This window comes from Corvus brachyrhynchos, unplaced genomic scaffold (assembly GCF_000691975.1).
Source record: "Corvus brachyrhynchos isolate BGI_N302 unplaced genomic scaffold, ASM69197v1 scaffold255, whole genome shotgun sequence".
Classification (NCBI taxonomy): Eukaryota; Metazoa; Chordata; class Aves; order Passeriformes; family Corvidae; genus Corvus; species Corvus brachyrhynchos.
Genome location: NW_008238358.1, coordinates 124,678 through 145,434, shown reverse-complemented (window position 1 = coordinate 145,434; position 20,757 = coordinate 124,678). Strand labels below are relative to the sequence as shown.

General features: G+C 38.9%; 1 protein-coding gene across 1 annotated transcript in view; it reads right to left on the bottom strand.

Moving 5' to 3' along the window:
- BMPR2 (bone morphogenetic protein receptor type 2) overlaps window positions 1-20,757 on the bottom strand; it is a 60,339-nt gene that overhangs the window by 16,560 nt on the left and 23,022 nt on the right. Inside the window, exons 5-9 of the mRNA XM_017735558.1 lie at window positions 9,387-9,497; window positions 8,781-8,872; window positions 6,512-6,742; window positions 2,546-2,660; window positions 785-945 (exon numbers count right to left, since the gene is read on the bottom strand). Coding sequence (XP_017591047.1) covers window positions 785-945; window positions 2,546-2,660; window positions 6,512-6,742; window positions 8,781-8,872; window positions 9,387-9,497 — 710 coding nt within the window. The remainder of the gene's footprint in view (window positions 1-784; window positions 946-2,545; window positions 2,661-6,511; window positions 6,743-8,780; window positions 8,873-9,386; window positions 9,498-20,757) is intronic.

The following is a 20,757-nucleotide window of genomic DNA, read 5'->3' as shown; positions in this document are numbered from 1 at the left end:
AATAGAAAACTTGCTCTCTATTCCTGGACTGTCAACAAGGTTCCACCCTACATCTTCCATAGTCAAAGGTTATTTACAGTCTTGGAAGATACCTATTCATTTTCACTAGGACATGCGTTAGATTAGAGCACTTACGCATCAGTACTTGTAGGACAGGATTTTGTCAAAGGACTATTCCACATCCCTGCATTTTAACCAGCAATTTCCCTGTTTCTTTGTTCAGTATGGGAAGATCTAGAAGGAGCTCTTCTGCACTAGGTATTTTCAATTTAGCACTTGCTTTCTAAGGGAGGGTGATTAACACTGTGAAACATGTTCTTTGAATGAAATACGAAGTTTTTCTGTAAAAGCACAGACAACAACTACACTGAAACATTAGACATTCTTTGTTTAAAACAGTCTCATTGTATTTCAGTAGCCTGTATTAGATGTCAAGCAGGACGTGCAGAACGTGGTATGTCACCATTTCAGAAAAATTAACACCAAAACCATGAAAGAATGTTTGGTCTTCAGTTAGCACTTGCAGTACAAGACTGAAGGGACTTCTACCACATAGTCACAGAGAACATGGCAACCAAACCTACCTTGTGTCTTCTCATATCTCACACAGAAACTTCAGTCTGCCAATCTATTGCCTTTCAAAATGGCAGGTTTGTGTTGATGATTTTGAGAATAAAACCAGTTTCTTCCTATGGAGGCTTCAGCCACTTCTCATCCACACTGCAACCAATGCCCATTACAGAAATTGTACCACCTGAACATTCATCCAACCATTTGTACTTACCTCACTAATGGCTGCATTGTCTTCCTCACCTGGTCGTACCAGTCTGTTTCCAGTTAACTTCATGGAGAGTCCAAAATCACTGATTACACATGTTCCATCATTCTTTACCAGTACATTGCGGCTATTCAAGTCACGGTGGGATATTGCAGGTTTGTAATGGTCTATTTGGACACACGAAAGCGCTCATTACTATATGAGCAATCCTACTGTTTGGCAAAATGAGAGAACCTCATTATGTCTGCTCAGCTATTATAAACAGAGAATCAACTTATTTTTTAGAAAGCTGATGGTTTTGCTTCTTTACAATGAGCTCCAAAGTAAACTATGTAGAGAAAACTGACTGGCATTGAGAGTTTCACTGTATCTATGTGATATATTAGGCTACTGTCATATACAGCTCTAATGTTTGCCAACTGCCTTCTTCCCAAGGCATATTTCAGCATGATTTTGGCAGTGGAGACATTGTGTACTTAAACACAGACCCGCTACCACAGCCCTAACAGCCATTCCAAATACTCTCCATCATTTCCACACTCCTGTGTCAAATACAGCACCAATTATTTACATTATGATTGGAATTACCATTGGCACCTATTCAGAAGATATGCAGACAATATTATTCCAGAGAGTCTGAGCATGTTAATGTTCTAGGGATCTGATCTTTTCCAAAGAATAATCTCAGTTGTTCATAGTTTTTTATTTTGTTAGTAAAGCAGCCAGCAGTATAGAATTCATTTTACTGTGGAATTTATCCTACTCCTTGAGTTCCTTCCTAGCATTCACAGACTATGGCTGTCTCTCCTTTATGATGGAAAACTTACACGTTTTCTGGCTGCTAATGGACACACCTGTCTGCACATTTCAAAACGATGGAGTTAAGATGATAGCTGCAGTTTCAATGGCACATAGGAATACTGATTTGGGTATTTTCAGCACTTTTAATAGCATCTTTAGTTGTCATTCTTTGCTAGTGCTCATGCTTAACATTTGAGATATATAGTTTGGAATTTTAATCCAAACACTAGCACCTTAATGTAGATATAATGATATCAGCCTTTTATTTACTGCCAAAAACCTAACGTTTCAGTGCCAGGCCATATTCTGCAGCCTGATACATCACAGATCTCAGAATATCTACTTTATAATTATGATACTTCAGCTGCTAAAATACTGGCTGAAGCATGCATGCGGAGATATAAAGATCCAAATCAGTATGTTGTCACAGCTAGTACTCTAATAAAGTACCAGAAGTCCAGCAGTATTGTTTGTACACAGCAAAGACTAGGCCCAAACCTCAGACAAAAATCCAGAGACACGATAAATAAAACTACAGTTGGGTTAGAAGATTTAATTATATAGTATACAGTTCACACACAAACTAAAAATTGCTTTGGTGATTTGTTTCCGAACTGCAAAACAGGCACAACACCTCATCTGTTTGCCCTCTGCCAGAGAGCCAGACAGTGCTTCAGGTCTTCAGTAATCTGTTGCCATGACACAGCTGCACTGCACAACTCTGCCTCCTCCTCCTGCTTCTCTCTGGGGCTCTCCCAGCTCGTACTCCATGTTTTCACACAAGGGTCACAGACAGAGCCCACAACACGGGGTTGTTCAGAAGGAGGGAACATATCAGAGGTTCTGAGCAATCTCTATTTGCATTCATCATTTCCTACTCACAGTAGGAAAAAAGAAAGGCTGGAATCTACTACTGGATAGAAATAAGAATATACTGGAGATCTTGGCATCCCTTCCTGGCCTTACCTCCTCGAGGCAGTTCTGTGTGCAGGTACGCCAAGCCCCGAGTTATAGAGTGTGCCAAACGACAAGAGCTCACCCAGTCACTTGTGTGGAGACTCAAATATTTGCACAAAGAACCCTAAAAAGAACCCAAAAAAAGACAAAACAAAAAACATGGATTAAAATCATTGTCCAGTAGAGTAACTCAAAATCTTTTGGAGACTCAGTTTTATTCACAGCTTCTAAAAGGCATAAACCTGCAATGCTTATGTGTTTACCCACATATTCTAAAACACAAGATTTGACTGAAGTTTCATTAAATTCCAGTGCTGCCATTTCGTTTGTCTAAAGTGGAATAGAAATTTTATGACAGAATAACAGGGATTGCCTCTAGAAAAAATTAAATTAATTATAAAAGTCTTGTTGCAGAACAGAATAAAGGTAACTGCAGATGTAACAGCCTGGGTTTCTAAAAAGGGGGATTTAGACCACTATCCCTTACAGAGTACTCAACATCTCTCACTTGCTATTATCTATTTATGCATCAAAACAAGAACACCCCAAAGGCAATTCCAAATAGGAGTGAGTCCACATGCACTGAAGAAACATGGAAAAAAAGAATGCCATGTTCCCCTTTTCTTGAAAGGGCAGTTACATGTATAAAATGGGGGATATTCTAGTAATTTATCTTGAAATCTCTAAGCAAACCAGAAGGAAGTGTGCCAATTATGATATTAAGATATTCTAGAAACTGAGACTGCTATCCAAAACCAGGGCCAGACCCTGCAAACGGTGACACGTTTGATGCACCGTCCCCCAATGACAATATACTTAAACAAACTAAATCCTCAAGCATGAAGAACAATCTGGCTAACTCTGCATGCTTGTTATATTTTTTAGGACTACAAACTACCCTGGTTTTGCCTATTTAAGTCTGTAATCTTAAAGATGCACCAATGTGTAACATCAGATGCAACTAAATACGTATCATTGCAAAGTAAGTTTCGTAACATTTGGTTCATAAAATTTGGTATGAATCCCTCTGGAGTTGACACTTGGGTATGTTACACATGCACAATTCAGATGGAGGCACACAGATACCAGAATTTAAGTGACCAAGGTATTGAACATTTTTTTAATCCAGTACTAAGACTAAAATCAAGTTCTTGACACTTCTTAATAGAATCATGAAAGTCTTACACCTTTTCAGACCTAGTCTGTGCAGAACAAGGAACCCCTAAATAGGCAACATCCTTGGTGAAAACACAGACTGAATGTCACTCATTCAAGCTCACACAAGTAGTTTTTCATTGTTTAAAATGCTGTTACATGAACTTCAAATAGATTCTGTAATACATAAAAAAAGCTTTGAATCCACCTAGAAATAAAGGAATTGCATATTTTTCCTTATTGTTTACAGATTTTTAAGAAATACAAGCACTCTTATTAGTCTCCAAATGTCATCAGCTTGGGTTTTTTTCTTGGCTTAGCGGGTTGAGATTCCAGCCCATTCTAATGAAGGCCACAGGACTGTCGTCATGACGTGACTGGGAAATACTCACTGTATAAAGATCTTAAACGAGCTTCAAGATCTTTCTGCTGCAGAGCCTGCCCACTACCAGATGTTTTTAAAGCTAGCTGAAGGCTGTGGTTTTATGCTTTTAGTGAAGTTCAATATAAATGATAACCAGGAAAAGTTTTAGAGAGATATATTTGTAATTAAGACTATCTTGTTAAGAGTCACAAGTTACATGTTAAATTGGGGATATTTGTTCTGATTACAACTTTTGATAAAACTGGTATTTTTAACAGAGATTCTATTTGTGTTTTACAACAAATTGTCTGTTGTTCTAAAAGGACATGAGTGTCTGACTACTGGGGCAATAAAACTGTGGCTGTTACGTATTTCCTACTATGTCATCCCTCACAACTGACTCCCTTACTGACCTACTACACCTCAGTCTCATCAGAACAGCATGTTGATTGATACTCTTATGGTTCCTTTCACTTGTCTATTTCCTTTGATCTGAAGGCATGTTTGGATAAAAACACAACCTGGGTCAAACCTATCTGTCTTGCTTTCACCATCAAGAAAAATTTTCTATGTAAAAATGCCCTGGTTTGTGTGTTCTTATTTTCAGGAAGGAAAGTATTTTGAGGGAGAATGATGTTTTGGATGGGGAATATTTCACCTGCACATCTTGTACTGGTTAGTCCTTATTGAAATCAGATTTATGGCTCCAGTTTGAACACTGCAATTCTGTTCTAGCAGGGCTGCCACAGAAGGCTTCCTTTTCTGCTGTTAACTCCACATACAGCAGAACATCTGCTCACTGAATTACAGATCACACTGTGCATTAATTACACCTGCTGTGCACTTTTTCCAATGACTTCCAAACAACCAGTGCATTGATTTTAGACTAATCTTGCTGTTCTTAATACCACATTGGGAAAGAATCTGATCATATGATGTCATAAGCTTCATCTGTACATTTAATCAGCTCATTAACAGAGCCTGTTTACATAAGCAACAAGACACAGTTTTCAATCAAATTACATTTCAACTGAAAATCCTTTCATTCAAGAAAACAGCAAAACCAGATCACCTGTGAAGACACTTATGCTGTGCCCTCCCATGAAAAGAATACTCACTTGATTTTACTTAACTCAATTACATGAAAATATGCCAGTTTTGTCAGAGTCACATGCTTTGCCCCTGTCCATCTGGTATGGGCACGACCGACCTTTTTCATGGCTGCTTCTAGTTTCTGCAATCTCTTCTTAGATGCCTGTCTCTTACAAGCTGACATGATCAAGTGCATTCTCACTTAAAAGCTTCACTTAAGACACTGTTATGTATTTGTGCTTTGTTGCCTTCAGTTTGTATATAGTGTGTATGTGTGTAAATACATACCTATGTTTAAGGTATGTGTTTACATGGGTGTATTTAACTTTCAACACAAGCATATACATAGAGCCTAAAAATCCCTAAGACAGGCCATCATTACTCCTACTTAGCACTGTTCTGCTCCTTTTTGCGATTCAAATAAGCAGCTTTTGTCCTACTGCCTCCATAAAAGATCAGGCTTCAGCCATCCCCTTTTACACCTTGCAGGAAATACAATATGAGTTTGCTTACTTCAGACCAAAAAGCTTGTTTAAAAAAACATTATTTAACTAATTACTACAGTTCTTTCCCATACACAGGCAAAAAAACCCCCAAGATAAATTGTGGCACAATTTTTTGCATTTTCATATATATAACCCCCATATACATTTTATGATTTTTCATGAAAGCTACTCACATTCATACTGCATATTTTTTAAATGTTTCTGTTTCTGTATATGTGTGTACACGCACAAAACATTAAGTACCCTAATCCATGAATTTGAGAAATGTAAGCATTCAGTTAGCTGAGAAGATTTGAAGATATGGTTCCAGAAAGTAAGGATGCCTTCTTAAGACATGTCCTACATCATCAGTATATGCCACAGAAAGCTTTAAAGAAGAAAACAGGATAAAAAGGCACCATGATTTATACTGCTACAAAGTAGTTTGACAATAATCTTGGATCTACTACATTTCACTGTAAAAAATCCCTCTGTTTACAGCTATTGAGTGAGGTCATAAGACAGAGAGAATGTCTTAATATTAAGAAATTTCTAATTTATTAAATTATTTTGAAGTAAAAACAACTTTTCAAATTCTGTCTTTGAATAAGGACAGAATTGACTAAAAAAACCTTGCACCACAACCAAGAGCAAATACTCCAGAGCTAAGAATTTCTAAGACTACATTTGGTAGCACTAACTGGGAAATCTAAAAGGCTATTACAGTAACCCACAATAAGGTGCATTAAAATTGTCATTTATATGGATTATTTTTACATTACTGTGCAAGAAGCACCACCAAAACCTAAAGTACATCCTTTTTATGTGGCTATTCTTAGGATTCTTAACCAACCCAATTGATTTCTTCGAAGCACTTACATTGGGGTAATATTCCATCACCAATAAATATTCCATACGGCCGTCTGCAGTGAATCTCTCATCCCCCACAATGAAGCGGGCGATATTATCATGTTCCATCAGTGGAATCCTGTAAATGTTCCTCTCATTGACAAAGTTCTGACGATTAGCAAAAGAAAATACTTTCACAGCAACTGGACGTTCATCTAGGGAACCTTTGTACACTGCTCCATATCGTCCCCGGCCAATCAACTGCAAAAAATATAAATAATTAGTTCACTAAACAATAAATGAAGACAAAACCCAAGTTTTCACTCTACAATAATTGTATGCCAACTTTTATCCTGACTTATACTGTAAGAATAGTGAAGACAGTGAATATTTTGTAATAAAACCAGAATTAGAATGCTGTCATGAAAGCTATTTTGGAGCTGGAAACCTCAGCACAAGCCAACACAGGTCTTACTAAATTGATCTATAGTCTGAATATCCAGTAAATATATCATAAATAATCTATTCCGTACTTTTATATACGGAATCAATAAAATACATGTGTTCTGTGCTGCTAATTCTCTTACTAACTTTTGCCTACTAAAGATTTACGGCTTTTTACGTGATCAATTTCATTTCCCTCCATAGATCACAGACATCAGGTGAAACATTTTTGGTTTAGGACAGTTTATAAGCTGTACCTTTCAGGTTAGTAATAACAAAATATGCATTTGTAGCGCAAAATAGATGCCAAAAGAGGTAAATAGATTTTAACAGAAAGAAGTAATTAATTCCTGACTACCTGTGAATCTTTATTCTAGCTCCCAGTGTGTTAGGCAGTCTTCAAGAATGGCCTTTCACATCTCCATAGTAACTGCAGAAGAAAGATGCAATCTCTACTCTAAACCAAAATGCACAACCACCTTCAGGAAGAGCCCTAATTTCTAAAGCTCAAAAAATTCCAACTACATTAGAATTTAAGTACCTATTTAAAATAATTTTCAGGAAGACCCATACATGAAACTGTAAGGATTTCATGAGCCTTTTTTTTTTTTTCTTTTTAAATACTTACAAATGGAGGAGGAATAGAAAACATAAGGGATAACAAAAGTAATGTTTCTAAAGATGATATAACTGTTTTATGGGAAAGTTTTCAAAAATAAAGTATCATTTAATGAAGAGACTTTTGGTTTCTCAGTACTTTTATACCACTGGGTCGCAAAGCAGCAGCAAGTCAGTTCAAGGTACAAACGTGGAATGTAATCTACCCACAGAGATGTCAAAAAGCAAGCACAGGTTAAAACATTTGTCCTGCAACACCCTGTGACTGGGGGCGAGGGGTCAGCTCCTTAGGATACAAGAAACAGGACAGAAGACACCATAGCAGATCTCTCTACCAACTTTCAGACTTGGAGAAAGTCACTGCTTTCTCCAAGACTGCATTATCAGTGCAAGTGCTTTCATCTGGGGCTTTGCACACTCGTACAATACACATTGTTAGACTCTTGTAAACTGCCTCCAGTACTATTTTGTTGGCAGAAGACACCCAGTGTTCTTTGCTGATCAGTCTGCTGTCACCATTAGAGCAGCTCACACTGCACGTCTGCAGTCTGCATCTCTAGGTGGAGTTTCTACTGGGAAAAAGAAGAAAAGTACCACTCTGCATATCTCAGTCATTCTACTCATTTTTTTCCTGGCTAAAAGGTTTTAAAAATTCCATATGTTCCATCAAGCATACCAACTGGTAGCATAACATTTTGTAGTTTTGTGATGATACATCTAACACCAAGCTGAGCATAAAGTTCTGGTTGGCCTCTAGTTGCCATGGAGATAGATAAGACTGATAGATAACACTGAAGAATGACTACACATAAATGCACCACTACTGAAATATACTGCCCTATCTGCAGTACATTCTATATTTCAAGACTGTTACTAAAGAATTTCAAATTCCTACAGTAGGACACTGTACTAAAAGCAAGCAGAGTCAAGCAAAAATAGATCTTTTGATGCAATGCTGAAATATAGCACATTCTAACTTCCCCCACTACCTCACAGTGCTTCTTTTTTGTTCTCAAGGTAAAACAATTTCTAGCTAATACCAACAACAATACTAACAAAATTAAACAAAATGTACATGCAGTAACCCTTTTTTATTTTAATTTCTTCTTGAAGCTGTGATTTAGAAGAAAACATTACAGGAGCATTGACACATTCATTTCTGTAGCTATGCCTGGGATATGACCACAAGCATTATATTGAATAAAAATGAAGATTAAGAACTGAGTTGAATATTTACCTCTAACAACTTCAGATTATCCAGATCCAATGAGGGCTCTGATGCTGCTGCCTCCATCATGTTCATACTGTGCAAACCTTGTTTACGGTCTCCTGGGGAAGAGGTGACAAGGAAATCAGAGAGTTTCCTTTCTGGACATGCTCCAAGTGAAAAAAATGCAACTTACCTGGGACCTGGCAGAATTACTTATTGTAGGCAAGGATGTAACAAGTAAAAAGGAGTCCTGTAAAATCTTCTCAAAGTCAGCAAAATGAGCAGTGAAGGTGCTGATAAGCTACAAACTACCTGCTACACAACTATTTTGATAATTTAAAGTCACTGGCAAAAACTATAAAGCATGTTCACCACCTCACTTAAGCTGTGCTGAGCAGAGGATTTGTGGAAGAAAAATGGGTCCCAAAATGGCAGCTTAGAGAACTCATTACTCTCTCCAAACTGTTATGAAAGGGATATCACCATAAAATGTCAGAGAGGAGAAAGGGGAGCAGAATTATGTACAAGCAGGTAATAGGGAGTGGGGAGAACAGAAGACCTAAGTATAACTTTGAGCAATAGCCAAATGAACAACTGAAAAATAACAAAGGCAAGAAGATTGTCAATCCCTACCTGCAAGCATCCTGTATCCAAAGAACAGAGCAGCTATCAGAACAGCCAGTACAGACACAGATGCCAGGGCAATAACGATGGTCTCATCTCGATGAAAAGAATGAGAAGAATCTAAAAGCAAACAAGATGAGGACTATTAAATTGTAAATTTGAAAGAATAAACACTATAAAACATGTAATTGTTATTACAACAATGAGGGGAAAAAATGTACTCTGGATTGCCAAACATCACACTAAACTTTTTTCTCTCAAAATCCAGGGATGGCAAAAGAGCCAATCAGCTCAAAACCAGCTGGGCACACACGTTCACTGGCAGCTTTTCCCGGTCTGCCCTTGCCCTGTAGAGAGAAGCACTGACAGCAGAAAGTGATTCTTCCTTCTATCTGGCAAAGTTCAGCCCTGCCATACAAGGCCAAGTTGATGCAGTTCTGCCCTATCTGTGCCTTGATCCAGTTTCTGGTATGCATCAGGTCTGTAACCTTCACAAGGTTCTTTTGTTGTTCTTCCCAGGACAAAAATCTCATGAATTTGCTAATTGGGCTGCAAATATGAGGAATATTGAATGTTTCAGACTCAAACACCTACAACATACGTAAGTCCACTTACGCATATATTTCAACATACTGTGGGGTTTTGATTTGTTTTGTGTCAGTGCTCAGATAATTTTTGGCATAATTCTTACTTCTTAATACACAAAAAGAGGTATCTCTAAAGACTGCAGCAGGAAACCTGAAGCAAAACCAAAACACTAAACAAAATTAAATAAAACTAGTTTTATTGAGCCTGTTGTAAAATAGCACTTGATTTTTTGTCAGAATGTATCTTGCTTTTTCAGGTTTTCTTGGTTGGGTTTTTATTTCCCCAGAGAAGGAAAATGATTTCATGAAAACATTTGTTAGCGCCTTAAAATGCTTCTCCATGTCAGACCCCAGTCTTGCTTCTCGCAGGCATATAAAAAATCCAGCCACTTTAATATAAAAAATTATTAGTGCAGATACTCTTCTGATGTCAGAAACACTGGAATGTGGTGCTACAAGACCTCATTTACTTTGGCTTCAAAACCAAGTTTGGGAACTGTGTTTAAACACGTCTTATATACTGCAAAAAGTACTCCTAAAAAGACTGTAATGAGATCTAACTACACTAAAACCACAAAATATAAAATGCACACAAGACTTAAACATTGGATAAACTTCTAGGTGAGACTGAAATATACTTTATCCCAGTCTACACTAGCTGAATAAACTGACAAATTCACTTTCCTTGAATTGCATTTAAAAGAAATTCAACATGATTCACTGCTTCAAATTCCCAGTGTCAACTGTCATTTTTACATAACCATACCAGTAAGGGGAAATAATAAAAAGCTGGTAGAACAGAATGCCAGAGAATTTCAGCTGTGACAGAAGTATGTGAAGAATCACCTATCAAAACCCACATGCAGCTCATATCTGATACCTTTATTTATCCTTTAAATGAAAGGGAGGGATAATCACGATACCATCAAATTTAAACTTGTTCTGTCGAAAGAAATACCATCACTACTGGTTTTGGTCAAATAAGTTGCACTAAGAAAATAAGTTATTGCCATAGAACGCTAATGAGGAATATGAGCTGTGACTTCCATAGTGAGAAGATTAAAAGATACACATTACAATTGTCATCTAAATTATGAATTCAAAACATAGACATACATATATATTAAAACCCACAACATCACAAAGGAAACTGTTACATCATACAAAGCTATATGAAACATGACAGAAGTGTAAGAAGATGAGTAACTGCTGGCAGGGAAATGGTAGTTTTGACTTTCATATTTTTATGAATGGAATTTACATTTTATCAGGTTATCTTTTAAAATATATATTAAATGTGGTAGCTTTTGCATCAGTTCAAGACAGTGCCTAGCATGTACTAAGAAGTAGCAGGTTTTGAGAGACTGACCTTTTTGTTATAATCCCAGCTGTTATTTTCCTTGACTGCACACAACTAGAGCACAGCCATTTGCTACCTTCCCATCGGTAAACAACCAGCAATCATTTCCACCACTGTTTGCCAAATGACATCTGATGCCTAAGTTTGATTGCTCTTCTTTAGTTTTCTATACAATCAAAGGCTTAACAACATGCCTCATCAGGAGCGCCCTCCTCCACCCTGGAATGGGATTTTGCTGTTCAAGGGCATCCTGAGCAACAGTTCCTCTGAAGCTCTGGCTGCCTTGGCACACTCCCCTTAGAAGCCTGTGAATGGTGTCATTCTGCAGGCTGAAGAGATACCAGAAAATCTCAAGATAACATTTTGTTCCCATTAGCAGCTGAAAAACACAAAGTGAAAAAGGATTGTTTCTTTCTCCTTCCTTGATGGACCATCCCCTCTGCGGGCTTTTTCTGTTTAGTGGGTAGCTGTGCAACCACCAGGTAACCTCACAGACCTTCCTGGCCTTCAAGAGGAAAGAATGCTTTAATTTTTTTTTAAACAGAATTGTTTCATAAGAATCTCATATTGGCTTATCTTGAACTAATTTTCAATTCTTATAAATATTTAAAAATAACACTGTCAACATTCCAACAACCAAATGAGTCCTACAATGCGAGTTACTACTGTCAGGGTGATGAGCAGTATCTATAAATTTAAGAATAAATACAGATTTCTTAGTAAGGGTAAGTGAGCATCTCAATGGAGTGGTAACATGCAGCTCAAAACAACATGAGTGAGTAAAATGCTGTGTGTGACAGCCAGTCATTTCCCAGCAAGGACAACTTCTACAAGCAAATGATACTAATCTACACTAAAAGGGAAGCACAAAAACCCCACAATGACAAGAGGCCCAGACAGCTCCAACCTACCCCCCCAAGTGTTATTTCTATCAACCCTCTACCTGCTTTGTAAAACAGTAACTTTGGATGTTGTCAGATTATCAATCTTTCTTACACAGAACAAAAAGGATATGGCACTTATCAACCCAGTTTTCAAACGTTCCAAAACTTAAGAAAACTCTTATTAACTCACTAATTTTATTAATCCTTCTCTTTCTTTGGATATATTTCATCTTTAGTCTTTCACATGATACTTACCTTTAAATGCCTAGCTAAGAATCACATAGGACCTCTCAAGGCATTTGCAGAGGCTCATATTTCCTCTTTTATCTACTTCTAAGCGATTCATACATGTTTTTTATATACATATGCACAAGAGTCATACTTCTCTTGGTATTATTTGGAGTTGCGTTTTAACTAACTCCCCAAAAAACACATCAGTGTAGGTCAATAAAAGTAATCGCTAACCTTTAAGCAAGGCACTTTTGAAGTAAGGATGTAAAATGTACATGCTTTCTTCCATAAACTTACAGTCTGGGCCAAAACAACCATGACTCATCACGATTAGGACAGTCATTACGAAAGCTATGATTTGATATTACATTTTTCTGAACGAAGACTTGGGTGGTCTTAAGCTGTTAACAACCCCTCCCTCAAATCAGTGGACTCTGCTTTTCAGGTCTAGTTGCGAGGACCAGACACCCTGCCCTACAGCTTCACTAGTTTTTCATCATGTCACTGTACAAAGAGACTTTAAACATGCGTAACAACCACTCAACAATCTCACCTGAATTTTTGGAATCATTACCAATATTTGGGTATTTAGTGACACATACCAACTGATTTAAAAACACTGTTTTCAAATCTTAGACTGGGAGTGCTGGTATCTCGGTATTATTCCCAAACCAATGTATTGCATAAAAAAAGCAATAGCATGAAGAGCAGAATTAGCTGCAGACTCTAGAAAATCCAACAATTAAGGAGTTGACTGGTGAGCTAAACTCTATGTACAGTTGTACACAGAAGATCTTGTCAGAGCTTCCTCAGATTTACGTTACTGTAACTTAAAGCAAGGCTAGTGCAGGTGCTTGTTTCACTGCTATTTGTAAGTGCGACTTTTATTTCCAGCTTCAACTTAGGCTCCCTGATCTACAAAGAAATGTGCCACAACAAAAAATTAAAACCAACAGAAACTGCTGTGTTGGGGTTTCAGGAGTTCTCCTGGGGTTTTTTTTCTGTTTAAAGGAATTTTCCCCATACGTGTTGCTAAGGGGACAAATTTCTGGGTACTTCAGAAAAACAAAAGACCTACCCATTGGGGGTGAGGTGCATCTGGCTACTCTTTTGTTTCACCTGGGTGTGTGGGCAGTCGGTCTCCGGTGTTTGGACAGAGAGAGAGGCTGCTTCCTTCAGCTGCTTTTCCTTCTGCTGGAGAAGCCCCGGGATCCCAAGGCCGCCATTCCCTGCCCTGCTGGGAGCCGGGCCGTGGCCGCCCTGCCCCCGCCGTTGCTTCGAGCCTTCGCTACGTTGTAGCCGTGCTCACCCTGCCTGCCCGACCTCCGGGGGGTTCCCTGTTTGGATGCATCTCGTCTGCCACCCGGGATTTGTGCTCGTCCCTGCCATTCCAGCCTGCTGTTCCCGAGGGTCTGGCAGACACCGGGATGGGCTGCCCAGGGGTTTGTGAAGCCTTCGTCCCATCCCTCCCCGGGATCCCGGGGCACCGGTGCCGCGTGCTCCCCGAGCTCGCTCCGGAGCGCCCCCTGCAGCCGCGGGGGAACCATCGCACCTGCCCTGCTCACCGGGAGCCGCCAGCGCCCCTGCCGGCTGCGAGCGGAACTGCACCCGAGGGGAAAGGGCCCGACACCCGAGAAGGCTGGCACTGGGTTTGTGATTGCTGTTACTGCCATAGTTGTTGTTGTTTGTTTGACTGGTTATACACATATAGATATATAATAGTTAAGAACTGTTATTCCTATTTCCCACATCTTTGCCTAAAAGCCCCTTGATTTCAAAATTATAACAACTTGGAGGGAAGGGGGGTCGCATCTGCTATTCCAAGGGGGGCTCCTGCCTTCCTTAGCAGACACCTGTCTTTTAAACCAAGACATGCTGTAAGGCCCAGACAACCTTAAGAGCCAATTACTTATCCCACTAGGATGGGAAAGGGAGCACTGCTCAAAGGGCTACTGCCTCTACAAACAGCAATGCAAAGGCACCATGTGGAAGACACCCAGCACGAACACACTTCTGTCTTGAAACATTTTGCCAGTAATTCTGATAGCAGTCAGCAGTTTACTGAAGTCTACCAATCCCATCACAAAGAAATATCACAACAAACAGCATAAATCCTTTTTTTGTCTTTTGTAAGTAAGAAAAAGAAACGAAGCACAACTCGTTAAAACAGAAGGACAACCTCCTTCTGTCTGGGGAGCAGCTGGTAACCAACAAGCCAGCATTCCCAGAAGCGTCCTGACCTCATCATCAATAAAGAGCTTGTTTTCAGGTTCCAAAAACCCGAGTACAACAGCTCCTGTGTATGGAGAAGGTACACACAAATAACTGGGAATGTATTTCAGAGCGAACCGTGAAGAGAAATGCTTCTAGTACTCAGAAGTGAGTCATCTGGCTGAACCCAGCCCTGCACTTGGGACACTCCCTGCAGGCACTCGTATCACATCAAACATTTCTCTCTCTTTTCTCAGGCATTGCTGCCATAACAGTTTCCAAGCATCTATACAATATCTTTGCTAAATTAAGGTTTGTAGACTAAGCTTCCATACTGCCACGCATGGAAGTTGTCAAACTGCTGCCTTCCTAACCTTCCCCAGTAATGACACAGAATGAAGAATACTGCCAGCGCTAATGGTATCAGGAAGAATGTTTTTTCTTCAAAGTAACTTTTCCACTATAAACATGAGCTTGTAATATTAATTAATGCAAAAGTATTCCAATCTGTGCCTATGCTTGAAAAAACTTTTTTATTTCTCTGTAATCTAACTTTCAAAAATTAAAGCCTCTTTTGTAGGCTTCCTGTTTCCATACTTCAAAATTAGAGTTTATCCCTATGACCAAAGAATGTTGTGAGAAATCAGAGAAAACTGAGACAAAGCCAGGTAACAACAGCCAATGGCAAATGAGTCTGTAAATACAGAGAACGCCTTTCTGGGAGCCAGAAAGGGGATGCACAATTCTTCTATCTTCCTTCCCCTTCAGCAAGTGCTGTGAGGCCTGCAGACAGGAGGCTGCTCTGGATAGAGCACCAACTAACCCACCACTGCCAACGTCATGGTGTCAGTTCAAGCACCCACATCTGTGCTCTTGGAGGTAAAATATTCCAGCCTGGATGATGAACTGTGAGGAACCCAGGCAGAGTTCTCATATTTCCTACTTCACCATTTAACACATTGTTTCCCTAATACTATTACTGAAATGAGAAGGTATGAAGCAAATGGAATCGGAAATGAGGACAAGGAAGGCTAGTCTCCTCCCTAAGGCAGCTGAAAGCTGTCCAGAGAACTTCTCTCTACCCCTACATCCAAGGTGCTACACTGGAATGGCCAGAGAGCTCCCTGGGACATCAGAGAGGTCACTATTACGATGAGACGTCTTGAGACAGCCATGAGAAAAGGCAGTGAGTGTTAACCAAGCTGGAAAACTAGGAATCCCAAGAGGAAAGATTTGATTGTATAATTAAAGGCTGTATCCCAACACAAACACACAAAAGGATATGGCCTTGAAACTATGCAGGCAACGATATTGTTTCCTTCTAATATTTGAATATGAAACCTTAGGCTTTTGAATGTTGTTTCAATGCTATATATTTACAAGGTTGTGATCATATAATAAAGGACATTTGCACATAAATTTCCACCAGATCTCTATATTGCTATTAAAGCTTTTCATTCCACTTTAAGAAATCTGCCTGCTCTTCATGTAAATGACTCACAGCTGTGTATCTGCCACACAGTAGTAAATAATTCTAGAAAATGTATGTGTGTATTTAAGTTTAGAGAAGCATTGTATAAAAACATTTTAGACAAACATACAATTATTCTATATAATCAAAATCAGTTAAAAAATAATTACGTATGTTCCCACAGAATTTCTCATAGCTGTATATCAAAAGTCAAGTGGTCTTAAAGCCAAGTGGTCTTTGATAGGTACCAAAATATTAACATTTTTTTAATTTCCCATATCACATGTAGGTAGCAACGTTAGTCTTGAACACATAAGGAAAACACCATCCTTTAACCTTCACAGCACAACAGTAACATCTGATTCTTCAAAACAACTACAGCTGTATGGACTCTGATCAAAGTCAGTAAAATTACAGAGGGATTCAAAAGATCTGTCCATACAGATCACTTTTAAAAGAAGCAGAGTCTTCACGCCATCCTACAACTATTTCTTTGATGTGATAGATTCAATATGCTCATTGCCAATCTGGTGCAGAAGTTGCCCTTCCACTAAGGAATCTCACTGATACTGAGGATGAGATCAGAAGGAAGAGGGAAAGCTTTCGGTTCCGTCACCAACGCAGCATGACATGGAAGGCTGCAGTGTGGGAGCAATGTGGCCTTCAGCTGCAGATAACTGCAAATATGCTCTGCAGCTCAGAAAGAGGCCTTTCAAGTGTATTTAATTCAACTTGCTTTTAAAGTCACATTTCTTTTCATGGTGGCCCTGCACTATTTTCATGACAGTGATAAGATCTCGGTCCTTTGAAAAAACATCCCATTAGCAATCTTTTCCAAGGGCCCACAGACCTCAATCATAATCTGTTTATCTGTTTTGTCTACACAAAGCTTGTATCAAACATGTCCTTGGAATTCTCCACAACTAGTAAAATTTGCATCCCTTACTGGATTCTAGCAGCACATTCCAACCAAACCAGAACACCTCATCAGGTCTCTTCTCCCCTCCTCCTTTCTGAACCATAATCAACATTTCTTTCCAACCAAGTGACCACTGCTTCATTCCTGATCCACTGTCCTGCAGCAAGAGAGTAGAGTCTTCATCACATTAGAGCAAATGACAAGAAAGCCCCCGATACAAACACTATGCCAGAACGACCCAAACTATTTTATGTAAATCCTAAATTCATTCAGTGCAGGGAACAAAATGTGTAATGAAAGAAAAAAAAAGTAGAGAACTTTTAACAAAAAAATACATTAGTAGCCTTTTAGATACCAGGGACATAGGTCAGATTATCATATAATGACAACAAGAATCCCATCTACACAAATTTAATTAAAAGCATTTAAACCTGTATTTTTAGTTAAATTGGATCTACAGGGTTGGAATACCTGTAAATTACGGTCTACAGACATTTAGAGTGAACTCCAGCAGGAGCTGTTCCCAATTTTCTATTAAATCTATGTATAGTTGAGAACGATGAAAGGAAAAAAGAGCATTTCCTAACAACTTCTGGTACTGACCTGAGCTTTTATAGGTGCATGTTTTAAAACAACTATTACCCTAATTCTGTTTTATGAACCCATGTATAAGAGGTAAGGTTGCATCTTTTCTGTAAGCATTTGACAAATTATTAATAAAATTAAGATCCATGTCCAAATTTTGCAATATGATTACAAACTGTTATCAACGTGTCCATCTTCAGTTCTTAAACTGAAGTTAGGGTAAGGAACCACTCTTTCACATAAAAGTTTTGGAGGCACTTGAAGGCACAATGAAGTTAGGAAGATAATTTCTGTGGAAGAGGACTGAGCACGGTGCACACGCAGATGGAAAACACAATGGGAACTGTATTTTTTGTGGGAGATGGTGCAACATTCTTTAGCAGAATAATCCTGCCAATCCATAGCCCTAGGGCAATTTTCTTTCATAACTGAAAATGGATGTTTTCCCTGGACTTAAGAGCAAGTCTCTGGTTTCTGGTCTATTGGCTTAGATGAAACAGATAATTTGCACTTGTTTCCAATCATTCCAATATTTGAAGAAAAGATTTAAAGAGTTACCAATGTGTTTCCACTTTGCACTCAGCATCATCACATTTGACTGACTTTAACTTTTTATATAAAATCTTATATACTTATTGTCATATGGCACCCTTCAGGACACATCTTTTCATGTTTTTCTCCACATCAGGAGAGCTAAAATTTTAATGCATTTTTCACATAATTGCATCACTGTGTGGAACCTGGACTGTCAGAAAGCACCAGCCTCTCATGAGACTTGCAGTAACATCAAAACCTGGCAATCATGCATCACAGATCCCATCTGCCTCCTCAGTGAATGCCTCAAAACATCAAACAGCTTGGGCTGTAAAATTTATTTCACATAATGTGCTCCAGAGGAATCATGCTACAGCTAGAAGTCAGTCATCCATGATGGCAGAGTTTCAGTGGGCAGATCTCTCTTCAAAAATCTGCTGCTGGAAAAAGCCATTTGGATTTGAGCTTTGTCTCCAAGAGGAGGAGTCCCTCGCTGCCCCTGCAGCCAGGCAGTCCCAGAGATGGAATCCCTTCCACAGTCCTCCCTTCCTCTGTCCTCCTCCAGTGTACTGGCTGCCACCAAGCACCCAATCCGGAGCCAGGCTATGGGGTTTAGATTGGCTGCTTTTGTTCATTTTGAATACTGAGGGATGCAATGATACATGAAACTCAAAAATGAAGCATGAGTAGTAATGCCTTTGGCAGGAGAGTGAGTTATGAAATCCCTAACTACTCTTTCTTTGATGACTAGATAAGAGAGGTGAATTAGCAGCTTGTCACATGTGTGCAGAAGAAATTAGTGAGTTCATAAAAACCCAACAAAACTTCTCTTTCTGCCTTTTCTTCCAGGAGTTCAGGCCTCTTCAGTATAATTTCTAACACTACTGAATAGAACCTTATAATCATGATGTATGTAAAAAAAATAGCAATCCAAACACAAAACTAAATTTAGGTTATTCTTTCTGAAGTTCCCTATATACCAATAAATATTTGATTACTAGAGAGATTAAAGCAATATGTTGCTTCTATAGTCAAACTGTTTTTGAGTACACCTCAGCCTTACCTCAAGCTAAAGAGAAAGCTAATTTGAGCACTTAACATACTGGGGACATCTCCCATATTGGAATATAAGTCAGAAAAAAAAATTTTAATAGAAAGGCTGAAAACAACATTTACATTATCCCCTTATATTCATCTTGGACCAACAGGACTTCCTGCTTATCAAACCAAATGGTAACACCAGCTTTAACATAATGGCACACTTCCAGCCTCTATAACGCACTGGGTCAAAAACTACATGTGCTGCAATGGAAAAAAAAGAGTACTTCAGAAAGCCTCTTTAAAGACATTTGAAGTTATTTTAACTCCAACAAGCTCAATAGCTACGTATTTCGTATCAGTAATGTTCCCAGGCACTAAAAATAGAGCCCAAAAAAATGACATCAAAACACTGAAATGCCTGGTTTTATACAGGTGAGCAAACAACCAATCCCCCAGATCCTTCAGAAAAGGCAGCTCTGATCCCATGCGCTGCATTTTTCATGTCTTTAAGAGTGCTGAAGCCCAGGAATGCTGTCTACCCATCAGTCATGCTCCCCTTGCTCCTACAGAAACCCACGTTCCTCCCTTGCCAGCCATTTCCTTGATGGGAAGACGAGCCAAGCCCAAGCAGTGTGGGATGTCTGGGCCTGTCCCAGCAGGTTCTTGCTGGGCACACCCTGGAGGAGTGGTGGTGCCTCTGTTCACAGCCACAGCACAGAGATGTGGTGCTGCTCCTGCCTGGTCAGGAACACAGAGCACTCATGTTCTGTCAGTAGAGCTGCACACCTCTCATTGACTTCCAGGAATATTTTTTATTTTCTTGTCAACCTTAGCAACAGGCAATGAAGAATGAACTGATTTAAAGGACAATTGTACTGGGTGTTTATTCCAAAATAATTTCCCTAAGCATGCAATGAAATCTGAATGATAGCACAATTTTAGGCAACCAATCTGTTTCAAGTATAAGCCCAAGATCAATACAAACAGGGTGAGAATGAGTTTTGACAAAACTTTTCATTACATTTTTGGTTTTATGTCCTAGTATTTCAGATGTAATACCCTAAATCAGCTTAATATTGTAATCCTCAAGTGTAATCCTCAAGTGTAGGAAGTATTTTAGTACTAAAACTTAACTTTTCCTACTCTCTTTAACTCAAGAACATATTTCTGTACTTCTAGTACAACTCAGTATAGCATACATTCTTGTATATGAAAGGTTTTGTGATTTTAAATTTGAAGGCCTATGCTACAGAGTTGTGAGTTAAACCTGTCTGATATTTTAGAAACATTCACACAAAGACTATGTTAGTCTGGCTAATGCAAATTCATACAATGCCTGCAGTAGTCCAAAAGGTATGCATCTGCTCTAGCTCTTGCTACAAAGGTTTAGAAGGACAGAGTAACATGAATGTACATGTCCCGTTTTTCCATTAATCCTACCTGCTCTCTTATTTTCTCCAATCATCTTCTCTACATGGCCATACAATTTCTAATCTTAGCAAAACCTTTTTCTAGGATATTCAAAAAGATTCAATATTTTTGAATATATTCAATATT